This window comes from Cydia splendana, chromosome 2 (assembly GCF_910591565.1).
Source record: "Cydia splendana chromosome 2, ilCydSple1.2, whole genome shotgun sequence".
Taxonomy (NCBI): Eukaryota; Metazoa; Arthropoda; class Insecta; order Lepidoptera; family Tortricidae; genus Cydia; species Cydia splendana.
The window spans coordinates 13,218,214-13,245,569 of NC_085961.1; the positions used below are offsets into that span (position 1 = coordinate 13,218,214).

The 27,356-nt window shown below is 34.7% G+C and overlaps 1 protein-coding gene across 1 annotated transcript; it reads left to right on the top strand.

The window, feature by feature from the left end:
• Positions 1–746: 746 nt before the first annotated feature.
• Positions 747–27,124, top strand: LOC134804473 (ATP-sensitive inward rectifier potassium channel 11-like). The gene is made up of 10 exons (XM_063777525.1): positions 747–1,510; positions 1,685–1,838; positions 17,680–17,871; positions 18,293–18,364; positions 18,728–18,838; positions 22,260–22,366; positions 24,337–24,486; positions 24,925–25,044; positions 25,277–25,375; positions 25,796–27,124. The coding sequence occupies exons 1-10, from the start codon at positions 1,038–1,040 to the stop codon at positions 25,962–25,964; spliced, it is 1,647 nt and encodes a 548-aa protein (XP_063633595.1). The 5' UTR covers positions 747–1,037; the 3' UTR covers positions 25,965–27,124.
• The last annotated feature ends 232 nt before the right edge of the window (positions 27,125–27,356 follow it).

A 27,356-nucleotide genomic window follows, 5' to 3' on the forward strand; every position in this document is an offset into this window, starting at 1 on the left:
TATGTATCTACAGCAAAACTTTTTTTGGACTTAAGTATGTATTAAGTTTCTGGACTCATGCTGCCATCGGACCATCATTATAGTTCATAGTTCGTTTAAATTATCACCATCATTATAGAAGATCAGGTACACAAACAGTTTTAAATGATAATAGTAGGTACCTATACTGTAAAATGCAGACAGTAAAACATAGCGAGGAGTGGCGCATAATGAGGCACTTACTGACGCAAGCGCACTATTCTGAAACGTTTAGTAAGGTCACTTTGGGTAATCGCTGGAAAATAAAACTAGAATAAGGTTTCTGATGAAACAATCGATGGAATAAATATAGTGATTTCATGATCACAGTAAATATTATCGATTTTTTCCAAAAATCTACTGGAAATCTATGTACTTACCTAAATACCTAATATGAAACATACCTACAGTTTTCTTTTTAGATTAATTTGTGTCTGTCTGTATGTTCTCAAAAACTACTAAACGAATTTTCATGCGGTTTTCACCTATCAATAGAGTAATTCTTGAGGATGGTTTAGGTGTATAATTTGTTAAGGTTGTTTGTAACCCCTGCGAAGCCAGGCCGGGTCGCTAATAAGTATATATGAATATATAAGAAGGTTATAATATACATCTAAAATTTCTGAGGAATTCTTATTTCTCCAAATGGTTATTAGGAATTCGAAAGATTGTAGAATACCCCAGCATCTTGCAAGGTCAGCTTAGCTCTCTCAATTAGCGCTGATAACAGAGATAAAGCTGATTGCGCCTCGATAACACGTCGCCGGAGAGAGTCGGAAGAAAACTGGTGACGTTCCCGGGAATTTAGTTAACTTTACAGAACTCCAAAGACTGTGATTTTTAGCCTTTTCTTTTTAACATTATTCATTGAGATTGCTGAACAAACTAATCGTATAAGAAAAAAAGTGCAACTTAGTAAAATAAGTGTTAAAAGTGAAATCCGGTTGTCCGTGAAAAGTGAATTGATTAAAAATATGAGTGTATGGAATTTTTTTATTTATTAAGTGTTATTTTACCTAATGAAAGTTGAAACTATGGGAAAAGACCAACTAATAAAGGATGTTGAATTTAACCAAATAAATCAACTGTATGAAGAATGTTTGACTTATTTACAATCAAACATTAAACACAGTCCCAATGACATGAAAGAACTCAATTTGGATCTCGAAAAACATATATCGAATGAGGATGCTGATGGTGTAATATACGAAACTATACAAGATAATAAAACACTTAATGGGTTTATAGAATCGTCAAAACCCGATTTCATAGTTGAAAATGAATTAAAAAATGATAAATCAGAGAGTGTTAACTCAGTAAGATCAGAAATTAAGTCGGAGAGGCTCAGAAAGCTCTCTCAAACTTTACCCAGGATAATAATTACTCAGAGCGATGCAAGCTTGAATGTCAATAAGAATAAGAAATTGGTTTATGAATTTCAGAAACCCAAAGTACCTAGTGTTGCTAAGAAACATCAAATAGTGCAAAACAAGTAAGTTTATTAATAAAACCACATCATGACTTTCTTTACTTTTAAGTTGCCGTGAAATGATTATTAATGTAGGTACCTAAAAAAACTTTTAAATACGTATAATATGGCATGGCGTGGAACATAAAATAATACATAATAATTACTTATCACGTATAAACTCCTTGAAATTTTCAGCTTCGTCAAGAATCCACCGCCACTTCGCAACCGTTCAACTTACGGTGACTTCCCCAAAAGATTAGTCTCTAAAGGTGGAGGCGAGAATGTGGCCCTCATCTCTAATGTCCCGTTTGAGAAGATTCGACTATTGAATGATTCATTTCATACTCTGGTAAAACTCAAACATTCTTCATAACTAGTAATCTTATCTCGTAGGTATAATCAAGTCATTTTCCATATTTAAATTGAACATTAATAGCTTCTCATATTTAAGTGACTTTATTATCAGAAGTAGAGATGGGTAGTGAGTAAATACTCAGTAGTAGAAACTATTCCCCGATTCTGGCCCCACCTCTCAGTGGTCGCCGATCCTGACCCCAGGGCCGATCCACCGCCCCCGCTGAACCTAAAAAAAAAAAAAAAAAAAAAAAAAAAAAAAAAAAAAACAAATAGCCCCCCATTTGAATTGATTGCGCTAGGTCTCAGCAGTGCCCGGCGCCTCCTTCAGGTACTTACGAAATACGCTAATTAAACAATACACCTTGCTCACCACGGTAACAATAGGCTTATCGACCCTTTTCTATTGTTCGATCTCGACTCGGGCGCGTTATTGTGTTACCGAGCATACTACCTGGATGGACCCTTCACCCACCGACGTCTTCATTCATGCCTTCTTTATGTGTGTATTATACTGTAGGTGTTTGTGATAGGTATTTGCAATAGGTATTACCGATAGGTATTTGCAAAAGGTACTTATTTGCGATTCATTATCTTATTATCTTACAACCTCTTGGAGCTATTTCGATTTATAAGGAATACAGTTCTAACCTAACCTAACCTAATTAGAATTTACACAAGTAATCCGTCGGTAGCCTAAACTAACCTAAACCTTCTTTTACCAAACCTAACTTGACCAAACCTAACTAAAATCAACCTAACTTCTCATTTCAAACTAACCTGCTTTCACCTAGTCTTCGTTCAAGTTATGTTTTAACCTAAATACCTAAACTTCTTACCTATCCAAACTAAAGCATCCTACATATCGTATACATACTTACCTATATTGTGCATATTGTATTGTGTTATTTTATTTAGTTTTACCTATTTCTAACTCATTATTTTTGTCTGCGATAAATGCAATTCTACCTAATGTAGCCTTTTTTATTCTTAAACTTAGTATGTAAGTATGTCTCATTATCTAATACTATATGTTTATTTTCACATACATTTTTATGTTCTTTGTAACACGATAGAAAGTAAACTCGTAGCTACTTGTTTCTTTGTATTATTAAAATAATAACTAGGCGTGTGAGGCATTTCTTGTGCACTTGTTTTCATTGTTATAACAGCTTAATTGCTTTATTGATAGACGTCTATTATATTTTATGCTGACAATGGATTATTATGTGGATATAATTTGGGTTTGAGTACAGGGAGCGTCTGTTTAGATGAACTTGTTGAGACATTGTACTTTGTATGATTTTAAAAAAATAACGAGACGTGTCAACTGGTTTCAACATGATTTAGTCTAATACGTCGGCATTTCTTGTGTGTTGGTATTCATTGTTATAACAGCATAATTGCTTTATTGGTAGACATCTATTATATTTTATACTGACAATGGATTTATTGTTTCCTATTATGCTTTTGAATTTGGGTTTTAGTAAAGAGAGCGTCTGTATTAGATGAACCTGTTGAGACATGATTTGAACGATACTGTATCCTGCTCACTATCACAGTATAAAAGCCGAAGAGAAATGGCTTTGAGTAAGTATTACTGTCGTGGCAGTCCTCTGTATCAGAGCTCCTTGTATCTACTGCAGTATATAGAAATATAGTGTTAATTCAACAGTGAAGTGTTTAAGTGTTTATAGAAAGACCCAACAATGGATGTAAGTATGTCTTTTATTACCGTAACTTACTTTGTTTTGTTTTCACTTGTGTTCTTTGTGTTTTAATTATCAAGATTGTAGACAGTGTGTAAATTATTGTTTTATATTGTTTCAGTTCACTGAAAATACTTTCAAGAACTATTACTACCCGGATGATAATAAAGACGAATCAAGCGATGAAGAGGGTACGCTTGGTCTCAAAGTTAAACAAGCCATCGCAAAGAAACGTTCAGGAAACAATATCGATAGCTTCTTTGAACGACCTAAAAAGCAGTCTAAAGTTGTGAAACGGTCTTCAAATGTGAGCAAAAGTTCACCAGACGGTGTTGCAAACTTGTCATCCGGACAAGACGACGGGGCCTATGCATCACATTTGATTAAAATCGAGATATATGATATGCATAAAATCAAAAACGTCCCACCCATGGAACACTGGAAGCATGCGGACTTCAGATTGAAATATTTTGCGTTGGAAGACGATTTGGAGCTACAAAATACGCGAAATATTATTTATAACATAACAAAGCAATTAGCTTCTAAGGACAGTAGTGTGAAATATTTTATAGATAATAAGAAACAGTGATAGTTATAATTATTAATGATAGTAGTAGCTTAATGATTGTGTTAACGTATTTCTCATTTTTTACCTCTCCTTAAGTACATTTTCCATGTAACAGATTATTTTTATTGTATCACATTACAACAAGTTTTAATTTAATACTTCTCATTTGTAAAGATTACAGTCCCCACTCTTAGAAATCTTATACCTGTAGTCAACTATTTAAATGAAAGAAAGCACTGTATGATTTCTCATTTCATAATGGACTCTTTGAGTTGTGATGTCTACGATCTTGAACTTATCAGACTCTGTGAAGAAATAGAAGAAAATGAAGATCTATGCGAGGCTGCCCGTCTTGTGAGCCAACTACATCGAGAGGCGTAAGTAAAAGTATTCCTGTTCATACATGTTTATAACTCTTAACCAGTACCTGTTTAACAAAGGATGGGTTCCTCCTAACTTGTTGTGACCAGAACTTATTGTTAGGATAAACGTGGGGTGGGAGAGTGCTGGTTATATAAGCGGGGTATCTCGAGTTCATATCATTCAGTGTTTAGGTGCCGTGCTTGTACTGTGATATCCTTTTCCATAATGGTGTTTACTTACTATCATATTGGTCTCACTTTGCCTCGTAATAAGATTGAGGAATTAAGTAAAGAATTTATTTTAGCATATTTTCATAGAAATATAAGAATGTGGTATATATCAAACAAATTACCTCACTCGTTACTGGAAGATTCTGATATTATACCGTATTATACACCATGTGATGGGCATATCAAAAAATCCAAGGGGAATACTCAGTCATCAGATGTGATTGATGGAGTTTTGATGATGCGGGCCTATTGCCAGCAGTGTCGAAAAGACTTACGTTAGTATATACAACCAACCGTTTTAGTAATTATTTTTATTTTATCTGACATTAAGATATTTATGTTTATTATGTATTGTTATAGATCTTCTCAAATAGGACGGGGAGTAAAAAGGACAGCTGCAGTTTTGGAGACCGAAGAATTCTTGGTGAAGAAAAACCGTTCAGCAGCTGCTGAACCTGTAGCATCAACATCATCCGAACCAGTTCCCGATGTCATTGTGAGTACAAATAATAATCATGAAATTGAATGTTCTGTGTGTAATAAGTTTGTTTCTAAAAGATATTTTAAAAATCATTTAAATAGTAATCTTCACAAAAATAATGTTTTAAGGGCTGACATTGAATGGGTTAATGTTCAGTTAATTGAAAATGCTTTTAAGAATAGGGTGGCCACTTACAGAATACTATTAAATGAAAATGTTCACCAACCATTTACTCCCGAATCCATTTTACTAGGAAATAAAGAGAAAATCTTTGCATTATTGGATCGTTCCCTCACTGATCACCATGCTTTAAAAGTAAACTTTATTTTGAATGCGGATTTTACTCAAGAGAGCAAACAAGTAAATAATACATTTGATTTCCAATTATGTAACAATGTAGTTGATGTTAGGAGCGACAAAGATGATATTTTCGAGTCAGTTGTTAAAGATATATTAACAAAATTATTTAACTTTGAGAGAAAAGACAGTGGATGGAGTTTAGTAAAATTTAACTATCTAGATGTCAATGTAAACAAATTTAATCCATTGCGTGGTTCTTCCTATATCGAATTACCACGTGATATTCAGAACAGAAAAGCAGTTATTAATGTAAAAAATAATGATCATGAATGTTTTAGATGGGCTGTATTGTCAGGCTTGTATCCACCTACAAGTCATCGTTCAAACACTGCGAAATCGTATATAGCGCATAAAAATAAATTAAATTTTAGAAATTTAACTTTCCCACTTAAGGTTGGAGATATTCAAAAATTTGAAAAAATGAATGATATAAGTATAAACGTTTTTGGTCTTGAATACAATTCGAAAAGTAAAAAACATGACGTAGTAGGCCCATTACACTTAACAAAGTGCAAAAAAGCTACCCACTTGAATTTATTGTACATATCCAAAGACAGTAAGGGGCATTATTGCTATATCAAAAATTTATCTAGGTTAGTATCTAAACAATTATCAAATACACAGCATGCTGCACATATTTGTGATGGTTGTTTGTCGAACTTTACAACTCGCAACAATTTAATGAATCATCAAAGAAACGATTGTTTCCATGTTTGTACACATTTACCTTCAGAACAGGATAAAAAGAAAAACTGGTTCAATGAAAACGTTTCCTCCAATATACTTACTTTCGATAATTATGAACGTAAATTAAGGGTACCTTTTGTTATTTATGCTGATTTCGAGGCCTTTCTAAACCCGATTCAAACAGGTACAATTAATCCTACTACATCCTCAACAACAAATGTACAAAAACATGAGGTATATAGTTTTGGATACTACATTAAATGTTCTTATAATGATAAATTGTCAGTGTACAGAACATATAAAGGCAAAAATTGCACCCAGGAATTTATGAAGTATATGGAACAAGACTTAAAGGCCATTTGTAGGAGAAATACTTTTGTAAAAACTCCATTGCCTTTATCTAATGCAAATAATGTGCATATTGCTCAGAGTAGTACATGTTATATTTGTGATAAAAATTTAAACGAGGATTCAGTCATTTCCTATAATTACCATACTGGTCTTTATGAAGGAGTGGCACATACATTTTGTTCTGAAAAATACAGGGCACCTAATTTTGTACCTGTATTTTTCCATAATTTGTGTAACTATGATAGTCATTTTATAGTGCATGGGCTTGGTTTGGCGGAAGGCGACATTGAACTGATTCCAGAGAACAAAGAGAAATACATTTCATTTTCTAAGAGCTTACAAATAAATAATCGCACAATTAAATTGAGATTTGTCGATTCACTTAAATTTATGTCCAGTAGTCTTGACAAATTGGCAAAAAACTTGTTGCCTGAACAATTTCATGAATTAAAATTGAATTTTTCATGCGAGGAGGATTTTAAACGCTTATTACGAAAGGGTGTCTATCCCTATGAACACATGTCATCATACGATTCTTTAAACTTAACAGCTCTTCCCTCTAAAGATGATTTCTTTAGTTCCTTGTCTGATAGTCACATCTCAGAAGAGGATTATGATCACACAAAAGATGTTTGGTCTCATTTTCAATGCAAAAATATGGGTGATTATTCTGATTTATATTTAAAAACTGATGTTCTATTACTAACTGATATATTTGAAAATTTTAGAAACCTTTGTCTTAAGACGTATGGATTAGACCCCGCTCATTATTATACTGCTCCGGGATTAAGTTGGGATGCAATGTTAAGAACTACAAAAATAAAACTAGAACTCCTAACTGATATCGATAAAATAGCTTTTATATCAAAAAATATTCGAGGTGGCATATCACAATGTAGTAATAGATACGCGAAGGCTAATAATATTTTTTTGGAAGATTATAATCAAAATATCCCATCGTCATTTCTTATGTACTTTGATGCAAATAACCTTTACGGGTGGGCTATGTCTCAATGTCTTCCTACCGGTAAATTTGAATGGGTAAATACAGATACTGACTTTAATATATCTGATGACGCTGATCATGGTTTAATTTTAGAAGTTGATCTCGAATACCCTAACGAGTTGCATGACTCTCATTCAGATTTGCCATTTTGTCCTGAAAACGTTTGTTTGGGTAATTCCAAAGAAAAAAAAATAATTCCTAATTTAAATAAAAAAACGAATTATGTCATTCATTATAGAAATCTAAAACAGTGTTTGAAGAATGGTTTGAAATTGAGTAAAATCCATCGCATTCTTAAATTTCAGCAGTCTATGTGGTTAAAAAGTTACATAGATTTGAACACCCACATGCGATCACAGGCATCATCCGATTTTGAAAAAGATTTCTTTAAACTAATGAATAATTCAGTGTTCGGTAAAACCATGGAAAATATTGCAAAACGCGTAAATGTCAAATTATTAAATCACTGGGAAAATCGAGGAAAAACGCAGGGGGTTCAATCTTTGATAGCGAAACCTGAGTTCCATAGTTTATCCATATTCTCTGAGAATTTAGTGGCCGTTCAATTGAATAAAACTAAAATATTTTATAATAAACCGATTTATCTGGGATTTTGCGTATTAGATATATCGAAAACTTTGATGTATGACTTTCACTACAGCTACATGAAAACCAAATATCCAGACAATCTTAAGCTTCTTTATACAGATACTGATAGCTTAGTATATCAAATTTTCACGGAAAATTATTACGCAGATATAAAATCAGATCTTAATTTATATTTTGATACATCTGACTATCCTCCTAACAATAAATATGATTTGCCGTTAATAAATAAAAAGCGATTAGGGTTTTTCAAAGATGAAAATAATGGTAGAATTTTAAAAGAGTTTGTAGGTCTGAGATCTAAAATGTATATCTTAGATGTTGAAAAATATGACGAGAATGATGAGAAAACCGAAAAATACGGTGTTTTATCAAAAGCCAAAGGAGTCAATAAATGTGTTACAAAAAAATTTACTCTTGACAATTACAAAACGTGTTTATTTAATAAAAATTTGCAACGCGCTCAAATGCTAAGATTTAAGTCTATAAAACATATAATATTCACTCAAAAAATAAATAAAATATCATTATCGCATGAAGATACAAAACGGTACTTATTAGAAAACTCTTCTGACACTCTAGCGTGGGGTCATTATAAAATACCGCAATAATGAAAAAGTTTCAAAGTTGTAATATAATCACACAGAACATTCGAATTCCAAATTATTGTTTGTACATTGTATATTTTTTAAGGTATTACTTGTAAACATGTAAAAAAATGTATGAATTTTATTTTATTGTATCTTTTAAGGTATTTTTGTAAATATGAAACAAAAAAAATAATGTTAAAAGTGTGATCATAAATAATAAAAAAAAAATTTACGTAATCATTTTGTTTTGTTTTTTTGTCTACTATATCTGAGTTGTTTAAATAGTAATCATCTTTCTGAATATTACCATTTAAAGTCCATCCGTTAACATATCAACACTCACCCACACACATACACACATACACATAGATTACGATATTTAATAATGATTCACTTTTATCATCCTTTCACCACCATTGTCGCAGGTCCTAGTGGGTGTGGTAAAACGCAATTTGTTACAAACTTTTTGAATAACTCCAAAGAGATATGTAATGTTGAATTTGATGAAATTATTTGGTGTTATGATGAAATGCAACCTCTCTACAATCTGGAAAATGTAAATTATAGTCAAGGAATACCAGATTTTTCAATGTTTGATGGGAAGAAACCTAAACTTCTTATTATAGATGATTTGATGAGAGAATCAGATGGACGAATCGTTGACATTTTTACGAAAGGTAGTCATCATAGAAACTTAAGTGTTTTTTATATTACACAAAACGTATTTCATCAAGGTAGAGGTCAACGTGATATTTCATTGAATACAAGCTACATTGTATTTTTTAAAAATCCCAGGGATAAAACTCAAATACGCTACCTGTCACGACAAGTTTACCCAGAAAACTCAAAGTTTGTGGACGAAGCCTACAAAGATGCTACAAAGGAGGCTCATGGTTACCTCATGATTGACCTGAAACAAAATACAAATGACATATGCCGTTTTAAAACAAAAATATTTCCGTTTGATGGGCATTGCACAGTGTATGTACCTAAAAAGGGGTTTAAATATGATAAAAATCACCATATTTTAGTCAGTTCTACATGATGCATGCAAGAGTAAACACATATAAACATTTACTTGAAGCATTGCAGTTGCTTAAACCCAAATATCGTACTGCATTACTTAAATCTTGTGACGATGAAGAGATCAACATTATTTGTGAGTGCATTTATAACGTCCTAAATGGGAAAATTCCATTAGAAAAAAAAAAGACGAAACTAAAAAAATATAAAGATATTTTAAGAAAATTAGTTTCGAAAGGGAAACATAAAATAAGAAAAACTGTTATAGTTCAAAAAGGAGGTGCATTTCTACCTATTATTTTAGGTGCAGTTTTAAGTGCTTTAGTGAACTCTTTATCATAAACAAAATGGAAAACACAAAAAAAATGTTATTAGTTGAATCAGATTTTATTGAAAGGCTGAAAAGGAATGAGAGTCCACCCGAAAATTCCTCATCTCGGCTAGATGGAGAGATGCAAAAAATCCTTAAAAGTAAAATGAATGATCGCGAAAAGTGGACGTTATATTCTCAAGCATTACAAAGATTTCTACATTTTATTGAAACAGATCGAAAACCGTTTAGAATACCCATCGTGATGGAGGGGGTAGATCAAGTCATCAACGAAAGTAATGATATTATAAAAACAAAAGTGAACAAAAAGGAGGAGATTGAAAATAATGAGTCAGTTACAGATAATGTAACTGAAGCAGCCACACCGTCATCGTTTAATACACCACCTGGCGAAATAAATCAAGAACTAATGCCAATTAGTCACACTAATGCCTTCACTCATAAGAATACATATAACTACACAAATATATTACAAGATCTTCTACATTCTTACAACCATAGCTATCATTCTAGCATTAAAATGCGCCCAGTTGATGTTAGCTCTAATAATATTATGACTGTTTGGTGTAATTTATATGATCGCAAAAAAGATAGGCAAATTTCATTAGAAACTAAAAAACTAAATGTAGGTGATCATGTTAGAATCACTAAATATAAGCATGTGTTTCAAAAAGGTTATGAAAGTAATTGGAGTGATGAAATATTTATTATTGATTCGATTATTAACAGATCGCCACGAGTTGTTTATACAATAAAGGATTTAGAAGGTGAACCCATCATTGGTACATTTTATTCTAAAGAATTACAAAAGGTAACTTACCTCCCCTCCAACGAGTATAAAATTGATAAAATAATACGCTCGCGTCGAGTTGCTGGCAGAAAGGAAATACTAGTTAAGTGGCAAGGTTATCCTAATAAATTTAATTCTTGGATACCTGAATCAAATTTAAAGAAAATATGAGTGAAAATAGTTTTTATCTAACTTTGTTAAGTAATAGTTCATCAGATTACTACACGGATAACACGACTGCACATTTCTTAACTAAATTACCAAAGACCATTAAATTGGATGGAGAATGGGTAGTTGGGTTGGTGGAATTTCAATATCCTTGTTCCATGTATAATGTTCAAGAGCACGAAAACATCATTTATTTAAAGAAAAAGGTGTTGTCACCCACCGATAAAACTACAAAAATAGTAGATATAAAAACTCATATACCAGCCACTACATATGATAATATAGATCATTTTCTTCAAGCGTTTAATGAAAACCCACAGTTAAAAAATAACGTAAAATTTCGATATGATGGATTAACAAAACTGGTTGGAATAGCAACAACAAATAAAGAAATAACATCTATCATTACAACTCCGATACTAAGTCTGCAATTGGGTTTTAAACCGAAAACAAATTTAAAACAAAATACATTAGGAAAAAGCCCTGCAAATTTATATTTAGGTTTACCATCTCAAATATTTGTTTATACTGATATAATACACCCACAAGTAGTCGGAGATGTTATTACTTCATTACTCAGAATAATACCTTTAGATCCAACTAAGTTCATTTATGGAGCTTATAAAACTCACATCTTCTCACCCGCTCATTATGTACCAGTTTTACGAAGAGAGTTCGATACCATTGAAATAGATATAAGAACAACGACTGGTGTCAGAGTACCATTTCAATTTGGATCTTCTTGCGTGAAGCTACACTTTCAACGAGTAAAATGATTTACAACAGATCGTCAGTCTCTTGTCCTTACGAACATTATTATTCACACCAAGCCGGCTCTGGGATAGGTATTGTCTATAAGGGAGTTCCATATCAACGAGGACATGGTATAGGCAGTTTTTTGGGTGGACTATTTAGATCAGTGCTCCCTTTGTTATCTAGCGGTTTAAAAACCATTGGAAAAGAAACCTTAGGGGCAGGGGTTGGTTTGTTAACTGATATGGTAAATTCTCGTCCTATGGATAGTTCCATTCGATCACGATTTAAGGAAGCGAGCGCTAACCTAAAAAGAAAGGCTGATGAAAAAATTGATTCTCTCATGTCAGGATCTGGGTATAAAATGTCGAATAAAAGAAGAGAACCACTCATTACTCGAAAAGCATCGCGACGAAGAGGAAGTAGAAATAATAATAAAAATAACGATATATTTTCAAGTTAAATAATGTCATTTCTACACAGTCATTCATGTGAATGTGCAAAATCTGAATTAGATATATTTGCCCTTCCATCAACTCAAACAAGTATTGAAAGCGGACATTGGATTCATTACAAACCAATTTCATCTTTAAGTGATGATGGCCCCATTGAATTTCAAGTACCTGGATCAGGAGATGACTACATTGGTCTATCACACACAATGTTACATATTACTGCTAAAGTATTGAATCAAGATGGGACAAAATTAAAAGCAGATGCCGGAGTTGGACCCACCAATAACTGGCTACATTCCCTTTTCAACCAACTTGATGTATATTTAAATCAAAAACTCATATCACCCCCAAACAATACATATGCTTACCGTGCTTATATGGAAAATCTTCTCAACTATGGACCGGCAGCCAAAAAAACCCATCTTACTTGTGGGTTATGGTATGAGGATACCCCAGGTTTTATGGATACCGTTGACGCCAACAACAAAGGATTTCAGAAAAGACTAGAATTTATCAAAGAGAGTAAGGAAGTGGAAATGATTGGACATTTGCATGGCGATATATTTAACCAAGAGAAATTCTTGATAAATGGTGTTGAATTGCGTATTAAGTTAGTCCGATCAAAAGAATCATTTAATTTAATTTGTCATCAAGATAAAAAACTTAAAGTACAAATAACAGATGCTAGTCTCATTGTTAGAAGAACAAAAATCAATCCTAGCGTTTTGTTAGCCCATCAAAAAGTATTGGCAACAACGACTGCGAAGTACCCCATTACGAGAGCAGAAGTTAAGGTTCTCACAATACCAACAGGGGTCCAGGGTAAAACATTAGATAATATATTTCTCGGACAAATTCCTAAACGCTGTATTATTGGATTTGTATCAAATTCAGGTTTTAATGGAAATTTAGCTTTGAATCCATTTAATTTTCAAAATTATAATATGAATTCATTTAGTTTGTTTGTAGATGGTCATGAAATTCCTTCTAAAACATTACAACCGTCATTTAGTTCTGGTTTAATAGCGGCGGCATATCACACCTTATTTTCTGGAACTGGTATTCATTTTCACAACGAAGGTAATGGAATAAGTAGAACAGATTATGGTGGAGGATATTGTTTGTTATGTTTTGATTTAACCCCTGATTTATCTGCTAGTTCAACTTCACACTGGAATCTTGTTAGACATGGAAGTGTTCGGATAGAAGTACGCTTTGATTCGGCTCTAACTAGCACCATTAATTGTATCGTGTATGCAGAATTTGACAACATTATTGAAATAAACAAAAACCGTGATGTATCTGTAGATTATAATAGTTGAATAACATAATTATATAAATACAATGTTTTCTTTCGTTTACTTTATTTTGTTGTAGTCATTGTTTGCAGCATCATCAAGACATAAATTGTTATTAATTAAGTAATTATGGATACTAATGAGATTCAATTTTGTATGAAGAAATTAAACCCACTTTTTGAATCAAATGTTTTTGCTGCTAACAAAATACCTATTTGGGTCGATCTACCTGTCTTTATTATTAGTAATTTGGACCCTGACACGAAACCAGGCTCCCACTGGGTTGCCATACACATTGATGTTACTGGTATAGGAGAATATTTTGATTCCTTCGGACGGAAACCTTCAGGTTACCATAACTTATTTTTAAAAAGAAACACCAGACAGTGGTTTTATAACAATAAACCTCTTCAAAACCATTTTACTTCAGTTTGTGGTGAATATTGTCTAGTTTATTTGTATTTTAAATATCATGGAAAAACTATGACAGATATGCTAAGTTTGTTTTCTGATAATTCTGTATGTAATGACCTTATATTAAGGAATATGTTTAAAACATTTTTTGTGAAATAAAATAATACGTGTACTTGAATAAGATTTTTTATTTTTTCATATAATACAAAGACCTTTTAAACCACACATTTTTTTTTTAATTTTATTATTTACAAAATATTTCTTAACATTCTTTGTTACTTAAAAAACGAGACGACACAAAAAAATCTGTTACATGGAAAATGTACTTAAGGAGAGGTAAAAAATGAGAAATACGTTAACACAATCATTAAGCTACTACTATCATTAATAATTATAACTATCACTGTTTCTTATTATCTATAAAATATTTCACACTACTGTCCTTAGAAGCTAATTGCTTTGTTATGTTATAAATAATATTTCGCGTATTTTGTAGCTCCAAATCGTCTTCCAACGCAAAATATTTCAATCTGAAGTCCGCATGCTTCCAGTGTTCCATGGGTGGGACGTTTTTGATTTTATGCATATCATATATCTCGATTTTAATCAAATGTGATGCATAGGCCCCGTCGTCTTGTCCGGATGACAAGTTTGCAACACCGTCTGGTGAACTTTTGCTCACATTTGAAGACCGTTTCACAACTTTAGACTGCTTTTTAGGTCGTTCAAAGAAGCTATCGATATTGTTTCCTGAACGTTTCTTTGCGATGGCTTGTTTAACTTTGAGACCAAGCGTACCCTCTTCATCGCTTGATTCGTCTTTATTATCATCCGGGTAGTAATAGTTCTTGAAAGTATTTTCAGTGAACTGAAACAATATAGAACAATAATTTACACACTGTCTACAATCTTGATAATTAAAACACAAAGAACACAAGTGAAAACAAAACAAAGTAAGTTACGGTAATAAAAGACATACTTACATCCATTGTTGGGTCTTTCTATAAACACTTAAACACTTCACTGTTGAATTAACACTATATTTCTATATACTGCAGTAGATACAAGGAGCTCTGATACAGAGGACTGCCACGACAGTAATACTTACTCAAAGCCATTTCTCTTCGGCTTTTATACTGTGATAGTGAGCAGGATACAGTATCGTTCAAATCATGTCTCAACAGGTTCATCTAATACAGACGCTCTCTTTACTAAAACCCAAATTCAAAAGCATAATAGGAAACAATAAATCCATTGTCAGTATAAAATATAATAGATGTCTACCAATAAAGCAATTATGCTGTTATAACAATGAATACCAACACACAAGAAATGCCGACGTATTAGACTAAATCATGTTGAAACCAGTTGACACGTCTCGTTATTTTTTTAAAATCATACAAAGTACAATGTCTCAACAAGTTCATCTAAACAGACGCTCCCTGTACTCAAACCCAAATTATATCCACATAATAATCCATTGTCAGCATAAAATATAATAGACGTCTATCAATAAAGCAATTAAGCTGTTATAACAATGAAAACAAGTGCACAAGAAATGCCTCACACGCCTAGTTATTATTTTAATAATACAAAGAAACAAGTAGCTACGAGTTTACTTTCTATCGTGTTACAAAGAACATAAAAATGTATGTGAAAATAAACATATAGTATTAGATAATGAGACATACTTACATACTAAGTTTAAGAATAAAAAAGGCTACATTAGGTAGAATTGCATTTATCGCAGACAAAAATAATGAGTTAGAAATAGGTAAAACTAAATAAAATAACACAATACAATATGCACAATATAGGTAAGTATGTATACGATATGTAGGATGCTTTAGTTTGGATAGGTAAGAAGTTTAGGTATTTAGGTTAAAACATAACTTGAACGAAGACTAGGTGAAAGCAGGTTAGTTTGAAATGAGAAGTTAGGTTGATTTTAGTTAGGTTTGGTCAAGTTAGGTTTGGTAAAAGAAGGTTTAGGTTAGTTTAGGCTACCGACGGATTACTTGTGTAAATTCTAATTAGGTTAGGTTAGGTTAGAACTGTATTCCTTATAAATCGAAATAGCTCCAAGAGGTTGTAAGATAATAAGATAATGAATCGCAAATAAGTACCTTTTGCAAATACCTATCGGTAATACCTATTGCAAATACCTATCACAAACACCTACAGTATAATACACACATAAAGAAGGCATGAATGAAGACGTCGGTGGGTGAAGGGTCCATCCAGGTAGTATGCTCGGTAACACAATAACGCGCCCGAGTCGAGATCGAACAATAGAAAAGGGTCGATAAGCCTATTGTTACCGTGGTGAGCAAGGTGTATTGTTTAATTAGCGTATTTCGTAAGTACCTGAAGGAGGCGCCGGGCACTGCTGAGACCTAGCGCAATCAATTCAAATGGGGGGCTATTTGTTTTTTTTTTTTTTTTTTTTTTATTTTTTTTTTTTTTTTTTAGGTTCAGCGGGGGCGGTGGATCGGCCCTGGGGTCAGGATCGGTGACCACTGAGAGGTGGGGCCAGAATCGGGGAATAGTTTCTACTCTCAGTATTTACTCAATATACCCGTATTTACTCGTTTATACCCAAATTGGTGGGTATAAACTATTTAGAGTGCTGAAAGGGGCATATACATTTGAAATATAGGTGTATTATGGAAGCCGCTACTGGATTAAGTACTCAAAATTGCAAGAAATGTATTTTTAGAGGGGCACTCCATACATGTAACTAATTGTCACGAAAAAAAAATTCAGAAGCCACCAACGTGTTGCACATCATTAAATTGGCCTTTAAAAATAACTGGAATGTTTCTAAGAACATTTTTGGATAAAATTAATATTTTTGGAAATAAACCGTTTCGAAAGGCCAAAATAATGTTTATCTCTCTATAACTTTAGAACCAAAGTTCAGAAAAAATATGAAAACATTTCGGGAGATAAGCCGTAAATAGAGTACAAAAAACAATATTTTGAACATCATCGGCTGAGCCATTTTTGAGTTTTCTTTAAAAAAACCCTTAATAAAAGGTCGTAAGCGCCGCGTAAACACGCACTTTTGCGCGACATGCAGTTATCTAGAACATCGATAGAATTGAAGTACCATATTTTTAAAGTAAATACCTTCTTATTTTAAACAAAATTGTTAACTGTGCATTATCACAATTTGCCTCTCACTAATAATTACCATTTTTTCCTAAATTAAGCGTCCTATATGCTTTTTATTTTATAGATATTATTAATACACGTTAGCACTCTTCAATAAAAGACAATTTTGTTCTTAAATCTCACTTTTTGAATATTTTATAAGCAATCGTTTTTACCCACCTAAATGAGTAAATACGGGTATTTATCGGGTGCTTTGAGTAAATACCGAGTAAATACTCAGTATTTACTCACCCCTACCCATCTCTAATCAGAAGTAATTTTTGGAATTTGGATATTAGTTGACTGTGTTCAATGTTTTTGAAAGTTTCTTGTAACTTGTAATACAGTAAATATAATCGATTTTTTTCAAAAAATCATAATATAATCATAATAAGTAATCATTATATATGTATATATTATATACATATTATGCATGAAGCGTGTTACTCGTATTAGTCAAATCACAAATTAAGGGTTTAAAACAATTGTCCGCCAAGATCAATCTTCGCTGGCGTTGGATCGTGATCGGCACGGTGGTCGTCCACTTCACCATGTGGGCGGTGTTCGCCCTGTTCTGGTACATCACGGCGCTAGCACATTACGACTTCGAACCAGATCCTCCTAACAGGCCATGTATCACGGGGGGAAAGGACTTCATAACAATCTTCTTGGCTTCTGTTGAAGCTCAGGTAGACTATTACGATTTTTATAAATATAACATTTTGTGTAGAAAATTATTCTACCTCTAACAATCATAACAGTCAGTAATAAAGAGGAAGAACTGAAACGAAATGTGACTAGAAGACTTGATGGACGTTTATGAATAATTATAAACATATGTATGATAGGGATAAATAAGTTTTGGTTAAGCAACAGGCATTTAGGCACCATTTTAGTTGCACAGAGGATCTGTCTGACGTCCGACAAATCAGGAAACACGTCCGATGGTCCTTGATTGCCAATTTGCCCAGTCTTTGAGACTTGCCGACGAATTAAGATGATTTCTCTCGCCTTAATTCCAGTTAGGCGTTTCCTTATTACCGGCGGAGTCTTTTGTCGACCTAAGTTTTTATTAATTTATTGCACTGTGAATTACCTACTATTTTTCAGACAACAATCGGTTTCGGAGATCGTGCCATAGATGAAGAGTGCCCAGAATCCATATTTCTGTTTATTATTCAGGTAAGCAAACTATATTCAACTCCGAATGCTTCTTAATAATAGTAGTGACTTAAGTATACTAAAATATTATAACTATAAATTCGATACAAATATCTCAGGTAATTAGCAAATTTTTCTTATGTATATTTCTTATAACTTAACCTAATAGAACTAAAATTCTATCACACACAGTCATAGCATAATTATAAATATTCCACATAGTATGTTTCTCTCGAAACAAAAAAAAGCTCCCAAGTCTCAGTTTTAATTTAAATGGCCATAGGTAATAATAAAAATAAGGATCTGTGAAAAAGTTAGGTACGGCTACTCAGCTTATTTTGTAAAGTAGGTACTGTTTCAACCAGATTAATTTATATTTTCCAGTTAATCCTGGGTACCGGTCTATCTGGAGTTCTAACCTGCGTCGTCTATGCCAAACTCACACGGCCAGAGAAGCTCTCCAGAGATGGCGTTGGCTTCAGCAAAAAAGCTGTGGTTAGTACAATATCATCATCATCATCCTCGCTCCATCCCATTATTTGGGGTCGGCTCTCCTGATACATTTCCGCCATTCTGGGCGTCGTTAATTCGGGTGACAGTCCCATCGTCTTTAGGTCGTTTTTAACGGTCTTCATCCAGGTCATATGTGGGCGTCCGCGCCCTCTTTTTCCTTCGCTGATATTTATGACCTTTCGCGTCATGTGGTCCGGTTCGTGACGCATTATGTGTCCGTACCAGCGCAGACGGTTTTCTTGCACTTTACTTGGGATATCGACAACTTTCAAGGTGCCTCTTATATGCTCATTCCTCACTTTATCGATTCGTGTGACACCTCCAGCCCAACGCAGCATTTTCATTTCCGCTACGTGTAGCCTTTGTATGTCAATTTTCCTCATTGACCAACATTCCGATCCATAAAGGTCTCACTGCTCGTTTGTACACTGTTCCCTTAGTGCGAATAGGGATCCTTTTGTCGCATAAGACACCCGTAAGCTCACGCCACTTTCTCCATCCTGCGTTCACTCTGTTGCCAATGTCTTTTACAGTGTCGCCTTTCGAGTCTATCACTGAGCCAAGATATCTGAATTCAGTAACTTGCTTGAGCGGGATTCCATCTATGGTCGGTGTCCAGTTTGAGTTGCGGCCCGTGTAGTTACATCTCATGTACTCTGTTTTGCTACGGCTTACTCTGAGTCCTCGCCGCTCTAGCGCTTTCCTCCAGTTCTCCAGGTCTATTTGGATTTCTGCTGGATCTTCGGCGACAAGAACTATGTCGTCTGCATATAGAAGGCACCAGAGTGGGCTTTTCTGCAGGTTTTTAGTGACATAGTTCATGCACAAATTGAATAAGAGCGGACTTAAAGCTGACCCTTATTGCACGCCAACATTTACATTAAAATTATCACTAATCCCGGCTGGTGTGACGACTTGTGTTGTAGTGTATTTAGTGGTACATGTCCTGGACTAGACGGATATACAACTCTGGGACTTGCTGGTCTCTGAGTGCGTGCCAAATCAGCTTCCTCGGGACACGGTCGAAGGCCTTTTACAAATCTATAAAGACGAGGTGCAAGTCTTTTTTCTGTAATTTATACTTCTCTAACAGAACGCGAAGCGTGTGTATTGGCGTCCGTTGTTCCAATTCCACTAGTGAATCCACACTGATTGGGAGTGACAGTAGAGAGCGTTTTTAGCCATTTAGCTAACACTCGTTCCCAGATTTTTAAGCAGTGAGATGTTAATTGATAGCTCTATAGTTACTGCATTCTGCTACGTCACCCTTATTTTTGTAAAAGGGGATTAAGTGACTCTGGCGCCACATATCCGGGATTTTCCCTGTTTTCAAAATACAGTTAAAAAGGTTTGTTAGCCAATTTATCCCTTTGTCGTTGGTGCTTTTCCAGACTTCCGCCGGGATTTCATCGGGTCCCGTCGCTTTTCGATTTTTCATGCCAGTAAGAGCTTCTTTAGTTTCCATTGCAGTAATCGCATTAATAGGCCCAGATACATGTGGAAGTGGAGTAATGTGTTCTTATTGGAACTGTTCGTTGAGAAGTTTTTGGAAATATAGCTGCCACCTTTCTGTTATTTGCTGGTTGTCTGTGAGAAGATGACCGTCGGCATCGTTAATATATTTATTTTGCTTGAAGTCTTGCGTTGTTTTGTGTCGCTGCTTAGCTATTCTGAAAATTTCTAGGTCAGTTTCGCATTGTTCCAGTCTTTCAATGAAGTTGGCCTGAGCGCTTGCCATAGATATTGCTACCGATTTCTTTGCAGCCTTCTTGGCGATTTCGTAGTCCGTTCTTTTTTCAAGCTTTTCAGCCTCGCCGTTGGTGTTTTGCCATAACTTAAAAGCCTCTTTCTTTTTATGGAGTTTGCCTTTTACCTCAGAATTCCACCAGGAAGCGTCTTTAGCTATGTTTAACATGCCTTTAGTTATTCCGAGGTTCTGTTTAGCAACATTTGTGACGTGTCTATGGAATCCGTTCCATAGAGAATTTGTGTCCTCTATGTGATCTATATTTTCTATGTATCCCTCTATTTCTCTGGTTACTGTTGTTCCCTCGGAGTTGTGCAGATTGTACCACTTAATGCGCGGTCTTTCTTTTACTCTCTTTTTTGTCTTATATTTGGGTAGGCAAAGACAAATCACGAGGAGGCGGTGTTGCGAGGTGAGCGGCTCGCCCGGTATCACTTTGCAGTCTTTGCAGAGTTTACGAATATCAGAATCACACAAAATATAATGTACTTGTGTTGCGGCTTTCCCACTTTTATAAGTGATGAGGTGTTCGCTCTTTTTCTGGACAAATGTGTTCATTATTGGCAATTGAAAATTCGTCGCCAACTCTAAGATGTTTCTCCCTTGGTCATTGAGTGTGCCATATCCAAAGTTACCATGCACTTGTGAATTAATTGGGGTTGCTAGCCTGCCAACATGTCCATTAAAGTCGCCCGCAATTATTCTTCGTTCTGCTACAGGTATACTTTGCACATCTTGCAAGTCTTCCCAGAAAGCTTGTTTTTCATCACTGTTGCACCCTGTTTGTGGAGCATAAATAGATACTATATTTAAACATGGTTGGTTATCCATAGCAAGTTTCACGTGTATTATACGGTTATTTACCCTATTGATTTTGACAATTCTCTGTTTTGTGTTCCCGTCAAGTACAATGCCTACGCCGTTTCTCGCAGTTGATGATCCATGGTATACGAGTTGGTAATTATATCCTATATCTCTGGATTTTGACCCTTTCCAACGAAGTTCCTGGATGCAGCAAATATCTATTCGCCTTCTATACAAAGTTTCGGCCAGTTCAGCACTGCGGCCAGTCAAGGAACCAAGGTTCCAAGTTCCTATGCGCAGATCGACTGCGGGGCGTCGGTTTTCGTCGCTTCCAGGGGACGCCTTAGCATTTGCAGCAGTACGTGTTTCGAGTATCCTTGGACCGTCGCTTACGGGGTACGCCCTAGCCTTTATCGTATTCTTTCTATTTTGTACTTTCATTATGTATCAGCAGTGATAAGTTGGCTATAGTTTTACGGCCGGTTGGCACCTGACGCCAAGATGTGGTTAGTAAAATATGGTGAATGAATTTTTTTTTGTTCATAGAAATTTGGAATTTCTTTTACGTTACTTATATGTGTACACATTATTTATTTATTCCATTTAAATATGTATGGAAGATCTAGATCTAGACGTTAAATGGAACTTAGCTGTGAATATTTCAAAAGGCGTTCAAAAAAAGGACTTTAAGGTGTTGTACGTAGTGCGAGTGTGTAGGTGTTAGTTAAAGACTTGCTGGTTAGTGAAATAACTACTATAATTAGATTTGCAAAATAATCACATATCTTGTCGTCTTTTTATTTTGCTTGTGCTAAACTAAACGTTTAGAAATAAATGGAGATGACATTTCAGATCAGCATCCGTGACGGGCGCCTTTGCCTGATGATGCGAGCTTGGGATCTCAACTACGACCACATCATCAGCTCAGAGTTCACTGCCCACTTTATCAACACATACAGGTTCCGTTATAAACACTATTTGCTTATGAAAAAATTCGAGGAAATCACAAAGGACTTTAAGGATTTTCAAATTAAGCATGACGTCCTTATCAAAATATAACTTATGTCTGTATAACGTGATGCCTCCTTACTCATATCTTTATATTTGTATATGGCTGCTATTTAACTAATCACCAGATTTAGTAAAATTTAATACCAAAAAAATCTATTTTACTACCCTAAAATAATAAATAATCACCTAAATTATGACACCATTTTAATGTGAAATGATTACCAATTTTATTACATTTTACTATCCTATTAAAGGAAATGACACCAAACTAATCATTATTAACCCAAAAATAGTAAATGATTACCAAATTTCAAACCCCATTTTAATGTAAAATTATAACCAAATTTTTAAATCTTGCTATCCTGTTTAAGCACTCCAACTCCAAAATAATCATTGTAAACCCAAAAATAGTAAATGACCACCAAAATTGTAAGCACATTTTAATTAAAAATGTGCAAATATTTAATATATCGTTATCCTATTAAATGAATTAATCCACTTCGTCACCTTTTTCTAGTAGCATTTTATTTCTGTAACAGTCGCAGTTCTAACCTAACCTAACCCACTTTTCTAGTAGCATTTCGTTTCTGTAAGGGTTGCAGTTCAAACCTAACCTAACCCACTTTTCTAGTAGCATTTCTTTTCTGCAAGGGTCGCAGTTCAAACCTAACCTAACCCACTTTTCTAGTAGCATTTCGTTTCTGTATGGGTCGCAGTTCAAACCTAACCTAACCCACTTTTCTAGTAGCATTTCTTTTCTGTAACAGTCGCAGTTCTAACCTAACCTAACCCACTTTTCTAGTAGCATTTCGTTTCTGTAAGGGTTGTAGTTCAAACCTAACCTAACCCACTTTTCTAGTAGCATTTCTTTTCTGCAAGGGTCGCAGTTCAAACCTAACCTAACACACTTTTCTAGTAGCATTTCGTTTATGTATGGGTCGCAGTTTAAACCTAACCTAACCCACTTTTCTAGTAGCATTTCTTTTCTGTAAGGGTCACAGTTCAAACCTAACCTAACCCACTTTTCTAGTAGCATTTCGTTTCTGTATGGGTCGCAGTTCAAACCTAACCTAACCCATTTTTCTGATAGCAGTTTGGTTATGTAAGGGTCGCAGTTCAAACCTAACCTAACCCATTTTTCTAGTAGCATTTCGTTTCTGTAAGGGTCGCAGTTCAAACCTAACCTAACCCACTTTTCTGATAGCAGTTTGATTCTGTAAGGGTCGCAGTTCAAACCTAACCCACTTTTCTAGTAGCATTTCGTTTATGTAAGGGTCGCAGTTCAAACCTAACCTACCCTACTTTTCTAGTAGCATTTCGTTTCTGTGAGGGACGTAGTTCCAACCTAACCCACTTTTCTAGTAGCATTTCGTTTCTGTAAGGGTCGCAGTTCTAACCTAACCTACTTTTCTAGTACCATTTCGTTTCTGTAAGGGTCGCAGTGCTAACCTAACCTAACCCACTTAACTGATAGCAGTTCAAACTGATAGCAGTTTAACCTACTTTTCTAGTAGCATAACGAAATGCTACTAGAAAAGTAGGTTAGGTTAGGTAGGTATTCGGTGCGGGGTGCGGGGGGTTGAGCGGGAGGGGCTAGTAATTTTGGCATCAGTTTACTTTATTTGGTAATATGTATACATTTTTTGGTAATCATAGTGGTTTATTTAGGTGAAAATATCGCATTAATTTGGTCTTCAAGATTTGGTGATCATTAATGATTTTTGGTGATCATTCAATATATTTGGTATTTGAATACAATCTGAAGTGCAGTTGTAACTAAAACGGTGGTACTTTTGTATTTTTAGGCCTTATTTATTTGGTGTTCAGTATTTTTTTTTGGTAAGCAAAATTTTTTTATTTAGGGTACCAAAGTTTTTTTTGGTGGTCATTATATTTGTAGCCTTTGTATATGTTACAGAACAAAGGAAGGGGAGATAATCCGATACTACGCGCGCAGTTTGACACTGAAGCACCGTCAGTTCCTGCTGTGGCCGGTGACGCTCGTGCATGAGATCGACGAGGACAGCCCTCTCTACCGATACACGCCTGATGACATTAGAAACATTAGGTATGGGGATGAATAAATAACATTCTCTCCCTTGAGGAGCTTTTTATAGCATCTTATCGTATCTTGGTTGTGTCCTGACAGGTCTATCTGCTGTCCATTTCAACTGCTACAAGGAATATGAAAAAAAGCTAAAAAGAAAAGACATCTTTCCTCATACACAGACAACCCGATTTTTTAAATATAATAAAGCTAAATGAATAGAAGCCCTCGCTGGAGGACTCGCTCGTCATGATATAAAACACTCAACCAATCTGCTTATAGTCTGAGTGATTGCAGATATAACTAGAGAATTATTTTTTCAACTGCGGCAACAGATAGACTTTTACTTGGGAAATTCACTGAAATGTCATTCGCTTGAAGTGTTTACATACTGAGCACGTCTGTATCTTAGAAAACAAAGTCTTAAAAAAGTAATCCATAATCTGAAATCGTTTTCAGTTTTGAAATAACGGTTGGGTTGAAAGGAGCATCCTCTTCCTTGGGCACTTTCACACAGAGCCAAACTTCTTACATGCCCAGAGAGGTGATTTGGGGACACCGGTTTCCTGCTGTTGTCAAGTAAGTATTACCATAAAATATCTGATTTTGTATGATGGAAAATATAATATAGTTTTTAAGGTCTATCCCTATAAAAGACTTACACCAACGCTTTAAAGGGAACTCATTGAGCAAAAGTGATTCTGTTATCGCTATCCTGTTATTTTTGCACCGATTTTGGCGATTTTTTTGCATTTTGGGATTTTTTGGATTTTGGTTTAAGACATTATGTTTAACTATTTGCTTTTTTTAGGTATAACATTCGCAAGCAGAAATACGCGATAGACCAAACAAAATTGGACACCATCGAGCCGGTAGAGACACCGCTTTGCAGCGCTTGTGAGCTTTACAAGTAAGATTTTTATCACCTGGTTGTATCTTGATATATATCCAAAAATATATGCACTAGTTTTATAAAAGCAACAGTCACCTAGTCAATCAGAGAGAAAACTAGGCCTACTGCGATACTGGTAAAGAGGGCAACATGAGTGTTAGAAGTTATAGTGGTGTTCAATGGCACCTAGCATCAAACTCCACAATCATATGACTTTTACCATTGTTTGTCATTACCGATATCACATCATCGGTTACGTCGGTATGGTGACAAGTCTCAGGCAATGTTGCCTAATAATAATTTAAGTGATTTCATTTTGTGGTATGGCAAGTCAACATCACTTCCATCAGGTCGAATGAAACTCATCAATTACGAACATACACGGTTAACGTAACTGTTGTTTCAACTAACTTTACCTACGTTTGACATTATTTCCAGATTCATGAAGTCTAAGTCGCCACCCCCCTCGCCCCGCACCCCCGGCACGCCCGGCACCCCTGGCAGCTTCAGCGACCAGCTATCGGGATTTCAACTCTCTCGCTCCTCCTCATTCCGCAAAAAGAAACCTACCGATCACAAATCCATGCCTAATTTTCTAAAAGCTTGAGGAGCTTAAGTAGATTCCAAAAAAATGGGACAGTTTTTATTTTCTAGCAACTAAAACCAACTCATCTCCTAATAGTAGTCATGATTCTTGAAATACGAAGAATACCTGACCTATAACGATTTCTAAAAACGTATTTTTAACCAGTAAAACGTCCAATCTTTACCTCACTTGTCTTGTTGTAATAGATAAGAATACATGTTTTTCTCAAAAATGGACCGCAAAGTCGACTTTGCCGTTTAAAAAATTGGTCGCGAAGCGCGTAGTTTATGGTCAGTCAAAAATTAAAAAGTTAAAAACATTGCAGTCTCGGTTTTGGGACGGCAATGTTGCATACAAATTCCATTATTTGTCGTGTTCCAAACTTTTTAAAAGTTGAAATGGCCATATCAAATGAAGGCACAGGCCCATTAAACAGCCAAACAGATGATTGGTACTTATTAGTACATTATTGTCGAGGCTCGGAAGTAGCTACTTGCAGGCTGAGGATTCGTTTTAAACGGACGACCTTGGGAGTCCGTTTAATTGAATCCGAAGCCAGCAAGTAGCCTTCCAGCCGAGTCATATATAGTGCTTTCTCAAAAATGGTGCAAGAAATATAAATATCATAGAAATATTTTACAAAAGCAACGTTCTTACGTATATATTTTCACAGAAAAAAGTAGAAACAATTGAAAAAATTAGCTTTGCCGCCTTTATATTTTTTTTAATAAAAAAATAGAAGTGTATTTTTCTGCCGAAAATACGCCAACCTATTTGAGACAGCTAAATAGTCGCGGTACCAACATTATAATTTTTCTCAAAAATAGACGGCAAAGTCGACTTTGCCGTTTAAAAAATAGGTCCGAGCCTCGACAATAATGTACTATTACCTATTGAAATATCAAGGTGTATTGTTTAGTATATAGCACATATATTGTTAATGTCTGTTGCATAAACATTAACCCCCTTATTCATAAAACTTTACGGGCCTGATTTAGTTAAATTATGTTTTCTTTCTTACAAATGCGTAAGTCAAAATGAAAGATAAGGACAAACGATTATTAGCTAATTGAGGTTTGTAGCGCGTTTATGAATAAGGGGGTAAGTTATTAACGCATACAACTGATTATTGTATTAAAAATACTACGTACATTTGAAAATATTATATATTTAGTAAATAATTTCGACTATTTTATTCTAGTCTCCATCTTCAAAATGATCTATGTTTAGATTTCCATTCCCCATAACAATTCAAAATTACTTAATTTGCAGTTCATTTATTAAGAAATAGTGTCTTAAAGTTTCTAGGCCACCTGATCAAAACATACACTACAAATATATGTACCTCTTATCTTTTGTAGGATAAAGGTGTGTTATCTCGACAAGATAACATAGCTATAGTTCTGTTTTACG